This window comes from Filicampus tigris, chromosome 4, assembly GCF_054856515.1.
Source record: "Filicampus tigris isolate MCC_2025a chromosome 4, RoL_Ftig_1.0, whole genome shotgun sequence".
Lineage (NCBI taxonomy): Eukaryota > Metazoa > Chordata > Actinopteri > Syngnathiformes > Syngnathidae > Filicampus > Filicampus tigris.
This window is the reverse complement of record NC_141220.1, coordinates 15,577,034-15,591,406: the sequence shown is the minus strand read 5'-3', so window position 1 is coordinate 15,591,406 and position 14,373 is coordinate 15,577,034. Positions and strand designations below refer to the sequence as shown.

The 14,373-nt window shown below is 43.5% G+C and overlaps 1 protein-coding gene across 5 annotated transcripts in view; it reads left to right on the top strand.

Annotated features, from left to right (window-relative positions):
- Positions 1 to 13,164, top strand: part of LOC147148624 (multiple C2 and transmembrane domain-containing protein 2-like) — a 54,672-nt gene extending 41,508 nt beyond the window's left edge. For all 5 annotated transcript variants that reach the window (XM_086028691.1, XM_086028689.1, XM_086028692.1 and 2 more), the window contains 4 exons: positions 4,938 to 5,047; positions 5,126 to 5,235; positions 7,410 to 7,507; positions 12,242 to 13,164. In XM_086028691.1, the coding sequence (XP_085884817.1) occupies positions 4,938 to 5,047; positions 5,126 to 5,235; positions 7,410 to 7,507; positions 12,242 to 12,301 (378 nt within the window). In that variant the 3' untranslated portion in view covers positions 12,302 to 13,164. The remainder of the gene's footprint in view (positions 1 to 4,937; positions 5,048 to 5,125; positions 5,236 to 7,409; positions 7,508 to 12,241) is intronic.
- Positions 13,165 to 14,373: the final 1,209 nt, after the last annotated feature.

The following is a 14,373-nucleotide window of genomic DNA, read 5'->3' as shown; positions in this document are numbered from 1 at the left end:
TGTTTTGGTGGTACGTCTCGAGGTTTTATAAATAGGCGCATCTTTTAATGTTTACCTTGAACGATGACTGTCTGTGGTTTGAGGAAACATTAAGACACATCAAAATATGTTGATATGAAAAGTTTCATTCAGTTTCTAGCCACTGCTAAGATGTACCATTACGTCATATACAGTCTAAATATATTGTGTTTACAGTAATACGCACCTGTGCCTAAAAAGCGAAGTGTGAAGAGTCTTTGTTGACAAAATGCATGACTGCAGTCAACGAATTGGGCTAACCCTGCCAACAATGCCGCCCATAGGAACACTCGAGGTTGCAGTTTTTCCGTTACAGCGAGTTGGTATGTGTGCGAGGGTGATTTGTGGTGAGCGGGTGTGAGACGCTGACTGCAATTTATTCGCGGTTGTCAAGTTCATGCTCGGCATTCATAAGATGTATAGTTAGATTTTGGGAGGAAATCTGAGAAAAGCCATACAAGCGCTAGACAAAGGTGGACTGTTAGGCACACGACCCAACCACTCCTCCAACATGCTGCCTGTTCACGTTATCAACTATCAGAAATCTTTCCTTTCATAGCCGCTATAAATGGCATTACCAAGCATACCTTGCGGTATTCAACGTCTCTTAAATAAATCCACAAGGGTCCTGCTACCCTTTTTCTAACACATATATTCACATTTTCCAGCCTCGTGAAGTGCCTTTTGTGGATTGATTTAGATCTCTTGTGTCATTACTGTCTAAATGGAATAGTAGCGGGTGATATTTACTCCCAAAGTAGCTGTAAAAACTTGCGTTTTTGCCCAAAGGGCTTACGAGCCACTTTCACTTGTTCACTTGGTGAGAAAAATCATAAAGCATCTTTATTACTGTCTGCAGGAAAACTAAAACAACAGGAAATGTTTAAGGAGCCTGAAAAATTTGACTTCTCCCCATGCCACCGAATACCACATTCAATTACACTCATCCCCCCGTTTGGTGTAAGGAAGGGACAGTTAACAGCGATGCGCATTATTGCTTTATGGCAATGAAGTGCGGGCCCAGCGCAAAGCCTGCGAGCGATGACCCTTGTGCTGCGCGTCTAAGCCCGGCATTCATATCCATAATGCGCTCAATATATTCTTTTGTGATGACCGCGGGCTACGAGGGAGAAAAGAGAAAAAAAACATATACACCAGCACATCCTGTCTGCAAGGATGATGAAACTCTCATGATATGTCTGCAAACACACACGCACACACACGAGTTAACAGAAAATAGCACTAAAAATTGTTTTTTATAGCTGTGTGACTGGATTGACGCAGTGTAATTAATGTAATAGCCACGTTTCAGGGGATATTTATTACATTTGTCTTCACCTTGAACCTCCGCTTATGATCAAGGTCTTTGTAGTTTAGTCGAAGAAACTCCGATGCGAGCGTCTCCCTCTCATCTTAAAGCTCTCTGAAATGTTTTTTTTTTTCCTTCTCCGTGAGCCTTCCTAAGCCCTTTCGCACACTGCGAGAGGGGAAAAATGAAATATCTCCTTTCATTTACTAATTAAGCAGCGGCCCGTGTTTGTTTTAAGCTGTCAGCTTTAATTTAAAGTGGCTTATTTGAAAGTGGTGTTATGGTCTGCGCTGTCACTTGAGCGCGATATCGCTCGGCGAGATCAAGCCCGTGTCGCTTTACACCTCCTATCAAAGTCTGCCTTTAAAATATTTGGGGTTAAAGAGTGATCAGTTTTAAGTTTGACGGCTTCAAAGCCTTTCTGCTAACGTGCGAAGAAAGCCCCCTCCGCCCCGCGTAAGGAGGTTGCGATTACCACCCAAAATATGTTTTTTATTCCCCCTTCTTCCCCCCGAGGAGGGAAATATGTGAACCGCGGGAATGCTACGGCCTGATGTTAAAAAGAGACGAAAGGCGACGCAGTGTTACAGCAGGATAATACACAACAGACCCTCGGCCTGTGAACAAATCTGTCCTCGGGGGTGGGACGAAACAGCTTACAAATTATGTGTGGGCAAAGTGACTTCCCTTTGGCCTTAGGTATCAGTTGTGCACACAGACGCTATTTAATCATAACACAAAGAAACAGGAGAGGCAAAAGCAGTCCACAGATCTCCAATAGAACTAAACAGGGGAAGATGAAACGGGCTGCGAGCTGGTCCGGGGCTGCACTCGCTCCCAGAGGGGAGTTAAAAAGGGGGGCAGAGCTGGTGGTTGTTGGGGTGCTAGACTGGGCCGGGGGGGTTGCTCGGTTGCTCCATGTTTCAGCCGAGAGTCACCGCCGGTTCTTCTTGAATGCACCGGACTGTCCATGCTATTATCTGCAGCACGCGATGCGACAATAACTGCTTTCTGAACACATTTGATCTTTATTAATCTGCTTGTATGTGCTGCTCAGTGGTGGGAAGAAATTTGTTAATGCGCTTCAGGTATCTGTACTTTACTTGAGTATTTATTTTTCTGATGCCTTTACTTTTACTCCGTACATACATGGCGATTTTTTTTTTTTTCGTTGTCAATGTACGACCACCAATAAAAGAGAGAAAACATTCAGATTTGGCATTTGCGTATATTTGACAGTCGAAGATAGTGAAATGATTTAAACCAGTCAATTTTTTACATAGTATATTTACTTCTACTCACGTACACAGTTGTGAGTACTTTTGATACCGTTGTGCCTCATCTTTGACAAGTGTCCTACTTTTCCCCCGCTTATTCTAATTAATCGGACTCCAAATGAGCTTTCCTCCCATCATCACAAATGTCTTATGTTTACTTTTGTTCAGGGGATCAAATTAGTTGTCCATAATCACAAGGTTTTTTTTTTCCCACAATTTGAGCTGATATGAGTGCTTTTAGCAGCTTCTTCTAATCAGTAGACATTTCGGATTTGTGCAGTCCATTTCAAATTGTTTTATTTAAATTTGAAGGAAGAAAGAAATGTAAAGTATGTCTTGTCACCAAGGAGATGGAACATTTCACCATTTTTTTTTTTTTTAACGTGAAAGGAAATGAATAATGATAATCTTCAGAGAGCCGCCTATTTATTTATACTTCAGAGGGCATCTATTTGTCTGTTTTCTTTCTTTCACATATGAAAGCTAACACTTTTGCTCTCCATTCCCGCCTGCCATAGTTGTATTATGATTTCTAGTTACACACGGTATATATACTTCCATACATTATAGCTGTACTTGTTTGAGCCGCTTTAACAATTCTCTGTTCCTCGGTGCAAAAGAAGAAGACTTTATTAATGCCACAGTGGGATTGGTAACATTTGAATGTGATGTGTGTGTGTGTGTGTGTGTGTGTGGGGGGGGGGGGGGTGTGTGTGCGTGTGTGGGGGTGTGTGGGCATGTGTGTGTGTGTGTGTGTGTGTGTGTGTGTGTTTGTGTATGGTTGCAGTATTTTGTGTGATTGGCACAGTTTTATTGCTGCGGGCTCCTTCCTGCCCATAAAGTGTAAAACTTCGCCGCTGAAGATATGCTCTTCTAAGCTACTAACCGTTGCGTCCGTAACGGGGAATTAGCTACTCCTAAATGAGGTCAAGGAGTAACGAAACACGTGACAAGGGGAAGCCACGCTAACTGATCAATCAATAAAAAATATTTTGTAAGATAATGAATATAGAATATATGATAATATTACCACAATACGTGCACAAGGTGATTTTTATTTTCTTGTGAACAGCTTTCATTTACCGGAGAATTCATTCACAGCATTTTGTATGTTTTCATTAACACAATTATGATGATTCACAGGGTTTTCATCTACTGCAAGTTGGTCTTGAATATATTCCACACGATAGACAGGGGTTCACTGTAGTGGTTTGGTTCCCCTCACAATTCAAAAGGGCATACTGTACCAAACTGAACTCTTAAGTACAAACACTGATAGTCCCCTTGATGAGAGCGTGAGATGCTCCTCTCAACTAAAGCATATTTGCCATGCTTCTGCCTTTTTTGGCCGGCGGCGAGCTTCCAGTGCGGAGCCAGGATCCGACGGCCGGTGGGGGAGGACGTGCTAGTGTGGGAATGGCTCTCTTCCTGTGGGCCTGACAACGGGGAGTCGCTCCCTTCTCTCCCCGCTTGCAGACGCCGCGCTCCCATGGGCGGCCTCGGCGAACCGTGATAGCGGCGTCCCGCCTGGACCACGTCAATGCGCTTGTCTGGTATCATAAACATATACGGCAGACATCCTCCAGCCTCCGTGGCAACTGCGCTCCTCCTCCCTCCGCTCTGTCATCATTCCTGTCATTATATCCTCCTTTTGATGTGAGCCTTTTCAGGCCTCTTTAGGCGGCGTTATCTTGACGCACTCCTCTCCCTCTGGAAGGCTTCTCACGCGTCCTCCATTTCGTGTCTTGATGTGATCAAAAAGACAAACCCTCCATCCCCTTATCCCCCCGGGCCCCCTCTACCTCACAAATGTTGACTTACTACATTGCCACACTCAATTATTATGTCAGTGCGTTAAACATAAATAACGCCTCGACAAAGGGTAAAGCATTTCTCATATGGTGGAAGTGTAGACATACTCCGGGTTATTGGACCAAGATGGAGAGATTTCTATATTTTGGAATGTGCCCCACTCAGGCCGCTACAATGGAACTTCGAGTGGAGCCTGATTGCAGCTGATCATTTTCACTACTTTTCATCTAACCGGGAGTCTTGATTGGTAATGTATTAAATTGGATTGAATTGTATAGCACACTCAAAATTTGAGAACACCTTTTGTGTTTGTGTGTTCGTGTCTGGCATCCAGTCACATTTCCCTCAGCACGTCTGATCTTGAAAAGCACGGTCTCAAATGGACTTTGTTTTTCTCATTATGTCCATTCAATAGACAAATCACACATAATAGCTCACTAGACATACTTTGGTCTTTGTCTAAGTGGCCCAATGACCAAACAGTTGACCTCATCAGTGCATTTGTTGTTGTTTTTTTTAAGGAACCTGGAAAAAAGGGTTTGATGGACAAGATACACATGGTGCAGGAAGTCGTGTTGACCGTCCAGAACATTTTGGAAGAACTCGCAAACATCGGGGAGCGGACAAAGAAGTAAACGAGTCCATTTTCGTACCACTTTTGTTGGAAATGTTTTGAATGGATTTTGATACTATTGTTCTTCTTTTGCAGCTTGTTCAACTGGTCTGTTCCGTTCATGTCGTGTCTGGCCTGCCTGGTACTCTTCGTAGCCACTTCGCTATTGTATTTCATCCCACTGCGCTACATAGTCCTCATATGGGGTAAGTGCATTCACGTTGTTATGCAAAAATCAAATGGAAAATGTCACACAACCAAGGCCGAACTGTTGAGCAACAGTGAAACAACATTGTTGCTAATTATTTTGTGGAACCCCGAGCTCCGGCTCGTGGGCACCCCCAGTTTGAGAACCGCTGTGTTAGATTTCACTGCCCAACCTAACTTGATACCCATCATTTAATGAAGTGAAGTCCTTTCAAGATCTCTCCCATACACCGCTGCACATGCTACTAGATCAGACATCTCCAAAGGTGCGCTGGGCGCCGTGTGGGCTGCCATGGTGCAGCCCACTGCAGGCAAAGGCCCCGGGTTTGTAGGGAACACAAAGGAGAGCTGCAGAGCTGTATATAACACAGCATATCCTTAGGCGGTCTGCAGGCCTCTCATTATCTAGTGTGGCTATACAGCGCAGACCGTCATCTCAGTGGTCAGGGAAATACGTTGCCCTCCACGGGCTCTCCTCCACCAGCTCGCCAGCCCACAGCCGCATTCTGTTTCCACGCAGCCTTCGACGCAATCAATACCAAAATCCCATCGTATCAAACAAAAACACACAGACGGAGATGCTTCTCTGGCTCCCCTGTTAACCTCCATCCCTGTGGTTTCAAGGCAAGCCTTTCAAGTTGCGTGCACATATTTAGGTCCTGGGGTTCTTTGTCTGCACATTGAGGTGAGGCACTCGCTAGCTGCCAATATAATAGTCCCATTACCAGATTGCTGAGATGTGTTTCTCACTCATTTGTGCGTAGCGTCTGGCAGAGTTGCGCTTGAAAGTAAGCAGAAGGTGACTCGTCCTTCCAAAATGAAGCAATGAAGAAGTGAACCCTCTTCTAATCACTCTTCACTATTTATGAATCGTGTGTGTGTTTTTACGCGTAACCAACCCTTAGCTATCCACTGAAATCGTACACATTTCATTTGTGTGTTTTTGTGCTCTTTCTGTACCACTCTGAGATGCAATAAAATGACACCAAAGCCCTGGCTAATTGGAGAGTGGTAATTGGTGTGAAAGAAGTATTATGGATGTTGCAACACTCAATTGAGAGACTCACATATTTGAATGTCAGAGAGCAGGTATGTTACAGCTAGTCTGTTCACATGCACTTAAGGCGCAGTGGTGCCGTATACGGTATCTATGGTTTAAACTTTTAAGCACTGTACAAGCACTATAGAAATTGGAGGGGTGGATGAATGGATGGATGGATGGTTGAAATCAATCATAAAGATTAAGGGTTGAATTTTTAATTTATTAACCAGTTAATGAAGTTTTTTGTCTATATGGTGTTTACTCAATACAATGGAGTTGCTTTCCAGCCCCGGCTGTTTTCTGAGTAGATCAGGGAGGATAAATCACTCTTCACATACACCACACCACAGAATACTCACTCAGGACAATCTTTAGAAACATCCGATGGGTCTTGACTGACTTTCATTTGATAGGGGGTGAGGAATTGTGGCCCCTTTCATTCGGTCAGATTAGGACCAAATGTTGGTATGTGTGTATCCCACTTTAGGAGGTCAGTGTGTGATGGGTACTGTTTAGGGCTGGGTATCAATTCAGATTTCCAAATCGATTTTATTTGATTCCTAAGGGCCCGATTCGATTCGATTTACCATTCACGATTCACTTTGATTGACTTTCAACTCAGTTAAGGATTTCCTGTGACTCTCTCATAAAGAAAGTTCATTGCTATCTTTGTGTTTTTTAAAACCCCCAAACTTCCAGACATCTGCCTTCAGGCTTGTTGGCGTGGATTTCAGTGTCCCCGCCATGTTTTGATAAGCTACTCTCTCTTAGTGAGGAGATCTCATGTGATGCAAGAAGTCACATGATTTTATGGGAAAAATATGGATTAAAAGGATCAATTTATGGTTTTATGAATCAATATCAAGCAATGAAAAGGAAAATCGATTTGATTCGATTAATCTTTTTTTTTTTAACGCAGCCATAGTAATGTTTACAGTACAAAAAGTGTAAAAAGAAGTGTTACTTTGATAAAGACTGCTGGGCATTACTCTGTTGTACATTAGTTTATTTGTTGTATGTTGTTATTGTATTGTACATACTGAACTTGTGTTCCTGGGATTAACCCCAAGACCATGTGCAGTGCAAAACATGTTGGTCATCCATTGATGAAAGCGTTCTTCTTTTTCACAGGTGTTCACAAATTCACCAAGAAGCTGCGCAACCCGTATGCAATTGACAATAATGAGCTGCTGGATTTCCTCAAGCGGATGCCGTCTGATGATCAGAAGGTAAAAGGCCTTATTTTTGCATACAAATAGGGACCGGATTCCCACAAGACATTTGCTTTATTTGCTCGATGCTAATTCCCAAGCGTGCCGGAAATGCATCTTCTCATTTTGTTTGATTATTAATGGGCCGACGCCTTTTTAAAGCTGCCCCTTGGCCCAATTATCCTGAATGAGGAGATGTTCGGATGTGTCAGGTCTGGTCAAGGAGTGGTTCTTAAACAGTCTTTAACCAACCACCAGGGGGCGAACACATGGTTAAGGCTTCATTAAGCTGCCTAAATAACAAGCAAGCGCCCCCTGCTGAGTTATGGCGAGAGAAGAAAGTACAGCAAAAAATTGGAGATGTGGAGCACCATGGTGAAGAGCTAGTGCCTCGAAAGGATCAGCATCTGTTATTTTGAATTCAGGGCAAATGATGTTTAACAAAATAATAGCATAGTCAGCCGTTAGGAAATTGTAACTTCTTGGGCCAATTTGATTTTTGTTCATGAATTGCTAATGATAACTGAAAAAAGTAGAAGTGTTTTTGCAGATTACACTAATAATTGCTAAATGCCAGAAGCTCTTGTTTTTCAGACTGCTACAATGCAACACATTCGCCAGGAGTCATTTCTTGTAGACAATGACATCAAACTACTTTTTAATTCTATTTAATTGCACCATGGGTGGTGAATATCTTGCTTCTCTAATGCCTTGCTTTACACCCTCATGGCATTCGGTCTCGGTCGTAAATTCTCAATCCATCAATCAAGAAGCAAGAAGCGCAGTTGACTTGACCCCTCTCTGTTAGCGTCTTTTTTTATGGTCCTGCCATCAATCCGCAGAGGTTGAATAAAGTTATCAGAAAAAGAAATACTCAGGTAAAGACAACTGAAAAACCTACATTAGTACTGGAACAAAGTATCTGTACTTCGTTACTTCCCACCACTGCCTCTGCTGGAGGGTGCCGGAGATCAATGAATGTGTTGCGTGACGACATGTTAGCCTCGGCTGATGCATCATTGGCGTCGTCATTGCAGAGCTTTCGTAAAAGAATCGAGCTCTGCTAGGAAATGAAGTGCCGCGTCGATCCCTTCATCTCCCAGGTAGCTCACCCCTTTGCCGAACCCTGGGGGAAAAAAATCCTGACAGTGCGGATCTAGGCGAGACTCTCTCACCCTTGATGTCCTCCCGCAGCAACAACATGGCCAACTCGTCTGTGATGTCGCCGGAGCCTGTCTCGTTTGAGATTTGGACGGCCGAGTTGGCAAAACACGGTGGCGGATGCTGTTTTGATTCCGGCTCCTTTTGTCCGTCTTCCTCCCCCGTCGGGACACAACATTTTTTTCAGCTTTGAAATAGCACACACAAGGAAACAATACTTTTTGGAGAGAAAGTACATGTTGGAAATTGCTCCATCATTTCTTAAGATTCATCCCATGTGCCTTTTATTTTTGCTTTGGGGGGATTGAAATAACCTTAACATCATATACCCAAGAGACCCCATGTAAGAAAGCGCATATTTTGTTTTTGTTGACTTGGAACAATTGTCGGAAGCAACAAAAAACACCACAAAGGCTGCAAACGGACTCCTGTCCTTCTTGCAAATGTGACTTGGCAATTAGCGGCCGCGCAAATCTACAAAGTCGTCCTCAAACGCGAGACTTCTGACAAGGCAGAAATGAGAAGCATCTGTCAGTTCTGAGCGCAGTTTCATGTTGTGATGCACCAGGCTGCCACTTTGTTCCCACACTCCCATCTCCTGTTTCTAATAGTGGCCCGCCCGGCTAATTAGCATAACGTTTCCTTACCTTTTTACTCAACAGATTTGCCGCCTTGTTTGAGCGCCTGCCTGCCGCAGGACTTCAAAAGCAACTTTTTAGCACGTTTTTTTGCTCTCTCTTCTTGACGACACCCCGTGATCACTTAAAAAACGTGCACCAGCGCAACACATCTCCTGAGTGTCAAGAAAAGAATGATTTTAGATATTTCAGAAAGATGGGATGCTGAAGACTTGTGTGAGTCTTGGGTAATTTGACATGTGTACCGAACCGAAGAAGATGCTACATTTAAACATGTTTTCACCAAATCAAACAATTTTCATAGCCAAGGATTCATAGAAATGTTTTTAAAACATCAGTAAAAAATGCCAGACTTCTGAATGTCCTTCCCTACTTCCGGAAGTCTTTTGTCCAGGAAACTTAAACATAATTAAAGCTGCAGCCATCAAAGACAGACCCCCTTTTCACTGCAAATCTTTGAAATGATCTTCAAACTTTGACATTAGATGGCTGTGGGAAAAAAAAAATACCTTTGCAATTTAACAGAGCCTGTCTAGGATACTTGTCTAATTAGGGCTCATTTGGGGGACTTCACTTGGAGAACTTGGTCATAAAACAAGCCCTGAAATTCACCTTAAATGGCCGACTTTCATAGTGATCATCAAACATTAACACCATGCTCCTCTAAACGTTTAAATTTGCCCATCTGTCTAGGATACCTTAGGGCTTATTTGGATGAGTTCAACAAAGTATGAGTCCTGGAATTTGCCCAAAATGCCTGTTTCAAAGCAAAACATAAAACTTCTGGTTCAATTTCATGGGTCCTTGAGACTTTTCTGTGCATCTTTTCATGATAGATATTTCTATTTAGTTTCATGTCGATTGGTGAAACTGCTGTCTGCGGAGTTTCGTTTTTCAAGTCGTATCCTCGTAATGTTGATCAAACTTTCACCAACGCTTTGTCGATATTACATGCCATTGACAAAACATCCCTCAACTCAATTTAGCATTGCCCATCTATGATGGATACCTGCTACCGATCTGGGCTCCGTAGGATGAATTTTCTAGCCGTAGTGGGTCAATCCCTGGAATTTGCCCAAATTAGCTGCTTCAAACCCAAATGGTGCGACCGAGTGCGTTTTTGGGGGGTCGTCTTTGAGACTCCAAAAATCCATGCATTGGCACCAGGGTACACATGCTTGGTTGTTTTTTGAATGGCCCAAAATCAATGGCTCTCTTACACAATAAAATTTCATATGAAGAATTAATGGAAAATTATGAACCTAAGCAGTCTTTCATCATTTGGGCCTTAAGTTAAGTTAAGTGGTCAGGTAGCCCTCCCTGGAAAGTCAGAAATAACAGTCCCAGACACCAGATTCACTGACACAAAAGTGGGTGGACATATCTGTCAAAACATATGTGAAGAAGTCTCAAGGAGCCATGCCCACAATTGGTCAAGAAGTTGACCATTTGGGTTTAATTAGTCGAGCCTAGAGTTCAAAGCAAACATGGTGAAGCAGCACCTGTTATGCTAAATGAATTCAATCCCATGTGTGAATGTTTTTAATTCCAGGTTAAAAGCTATACTTTTTTTCTCCCCATATTTATGATTGAGGTCATTTAAAGCATTTAAAGGTTTTTTTTATGTTCATTTGTATTTCTGTCTGTATTCTAAAATGTTGTGGTGTAGGACGATTGACATAAAGTTGACCTACCTACCTAAACCCATCCATCCATTATCTATACCGCTTCTCCTCACAAGGGTCGCGGAGCGTGCTCGAGCCTATCCCAGCTGTCTTGGGGCAGTAGGCAGGCGACACCCTGAATTGGTTGCCATCCAATCGCATGGCACACAAAGACAATCATCCGCACTCACAATCATACCTAGGGGCAATTTAGACAGTCCAATCAACTTACCCTGCATGTTTTTGGAATGTGGGAGGAAACCGGAGTACCCGGAGAAAACCCACGCAGGCACGGGGAGAACATGCAAACTCCACACAGGGAGGCCGGAGCCGGGATCGAACCTACGACCTCTGAGCTGTGAGGCGGACGTGCTAACCAGTCGACCACCGTGCCGCCCCTACCCAAATCAATTTTCCAAAATCATTTTCTTGCACTGTATGTTCATTTAGTAATTTTGCCTCGGCTTGCCTAAAGCAGGCTTTCCAGGCAAATTCCAGGGCTCTCACTTCAACCAACTCCGACTAGGGAATTTGCCCGAATGAGCTCTATTTGAAAACATATCCCAGACAGAGGGGTAAGCTAAATTGTGACACTTTGTATTTATGTTTTACCTATGCCATAAAATGTGTACAGAACACTGCGTCAAAGTTCATGATCATTTTAATGATTCACCATGAAAAAGAAAACAAAAAATTAAGCCCCCCACCAGTTTCATTAATCTACATGAAATTGCGTGGACATGAGTGGACGCACAAAAAAGTCTCAAGGACCCATGCATGAAATGGAACAAGAAGTTGGCCAATCAAAAGCAGATATCTGAGATACATGGGCCAAGCTTTTTTTCCTCTGCTCTCGAATGTGGGCGGAGCTCGGCGTCAAAGTTTGATGATCTTTTCAAAGAGAAAAAGAGGCTGCGAGGGCCTGTTTATCACTGCTTTCACCTTAAATGTTTTCCTTAGACTTGGACTTTGGAGTTTAGTTTTCTTAAGGGATGTGCAGTAAGTTTCAGTAGCTTTGCAGGTCATCTCAGCTGTTGATTTCTGCTTCTAATATTGTGATTTGGGTGCAAAATGAGGCGCTAGTACAAAACCCTTGATTCCTGAAATCCTTCCTGTGCGTGATTAATCCCCTCTGCTCTCGTGTTTAAAAAAATGATTCATTACATTGCGAGTCCGTCTTGCTTTTTCTCCCCACTGCACTGACTTCTCCTCAGGGGAGCCATTACCGTGCGCTCGGCTGAGCTCGGATTACCCGCATGCCGCTAAAAAACTCCCGGTTGTTTTTGCAGGTGCACTACAGCGCACTGAGAGCGCCCACCAGCCACAACCTGCCACGCAAGAAGAAGTAAGAGAGCAGGGGTCCGACCCAGTCTGCCTGACAAACAACGCACCGGTGCCACCCGAGCTCCACCGTAGCGCCCCGACTCGGCACCCTTCGCCCCCCACGTCGCCCTCTGACTCGTAATGTTTGCCTTCCCGGCTGACAGCAGGAGGAGGAAGAGGAGGAGGCCAGCTCACGGCCCCGTCAATCACCAGCCGGGAGGTAAAAAAAAAAAAAAAAAAAAGAAAAGAAAAAAGCAATGCCTTCGTCTTTAGATGTAGTTTAGAGGAGGAATGTGGCTTACCTCAGAAAGCCTCTATTATTTGTTTTGGTCAGATCTTTGCCCCAAGCCACAGTTAATACCGGACTTAACAATTTATGGAAAACAAACTATGGCAATATATTCCTCTTGATCCGGGCGCTAATATCATTAAAAGCCAAAGAGCGTCAGACTTATGGAGTTGGAGGGGCGGATCTATGTTTTTGCACTGCTGTCCTTTTTTGGTAAGGATGTCGTATCAGTGCTGTCAGTTTATTCAATCTCTACAACTAACTTTTCATATCGTGCTCTACTATTTATAAAAAAAATCTCTTACAGTCTGTCAAAAATTTCAGTGATTCCCAACCGCTGTACTGCAAAAGATTGCCTATTGTGCGGCTTTTATTTTTTTGATTTAGTTTAAGTTGCCTGAAAAATTATTTTTACATCACAGATAATGCATCTTTCTCCATCTACAGTATACCAGCGATGTATAATGACAGGCAGAAAGAACAATTTAGTACTCTTCCACTAAATGGCACACACATTAATCTGTGTAACCACCTGTTGACATGCAGTCAATGAGTATTTTTTAATAAATTGAGATGAGATCCACATTATTTCAGTACATACACTTTTTGTGACAATTTTCTTTTGTACTGTGAGATTTTTCTTATGCAAAATATGTGCCTTGGCTCAGTAAAGTTTGGGAACCACTGCTGTATTTCATTGCAGAAGGGGAAAAAAAATCGCTGACAATATAAAATAAACATAGTCAGAGCTGATCTGAGGTTTGGGGGGGTGTTTGTTTTTATCTGCTGGCTGGGGGGTGGGGGGGTTCTGATGGGACTGCGCCCCCCCCACACACTCCTCAGCAGTAGCCCAGTGGTGAAAGAGCATCCATCTGTGCTATGTGAAGACTTTGATTGGCTCGGGGGGACCCCGATGGAGCCTCGGGCTATCTCTTTTTTTGACAGGCTGATAGAGACATCACTTGGCTCTCCCAGGAACTGCCACCAGGGCTCCGTTTCAAAAGTGAGAGGGAGGTGTGGAGGTGACCCCGGAGCTTCTGACTAGCTAAATCCCCCCACACAAACACACTGGCGCACAAAACTCGCCTTCAGGTGGTGGCTCTGCACAAGCCCGAGGGGGCTGGTTTTGGTCGTGCTGGGCTTTGGGTGTACCATCACATCACTGGCGGAATACCCCAAGATGTGTCCCCCAAGAGTAGTAACCAATTTGAGATAGTACTCAAATACTTTGAGGGTTGATCAGCTTGAAATTTTTGTTAAAAAAAAAATCAATGCGGGCCAAGACTACTCGATGTTGTAGTACATGTATTAGAAATCACACTGACTACTCTGAAAAAAAATCATAAAAATAAAGCTTGTGGTATCCCACGACTTTTGCCCAATACTGTATGTGAACCGCGAAATAGCGTGGGCTAACTCCAGCATATATTACCTAAATTGGTTACAAATGGCTCACATGGTTGCTGCCACATGATAACAGTTCACAATGTGAATTAGTTGTTGTGCTTCCAAAGCTGTCAGATGTGTGCAGTGTGCATCACTGAGGTTATTAGGGACTCAATTGCCTCCTCCCAACGGATCATAAAAGAAGAGTGTGACAGCAGGGTTACGGCAGTTGTTGCACGCACTGGCGCTCTTAGACTGTGAAGACATGCCATTTTATTTAGAGAATTATTTATCAATGTGTTTTCTCCCAAAGGGAAAGATGGAGTCCCAGAATGCAATATGCTCCAAGAATTCAGAGTTGGTCCCTGGATACACGCTTGCTAATGAACATTTGAACCACACAGCAGTTAATAGGGCCCGATC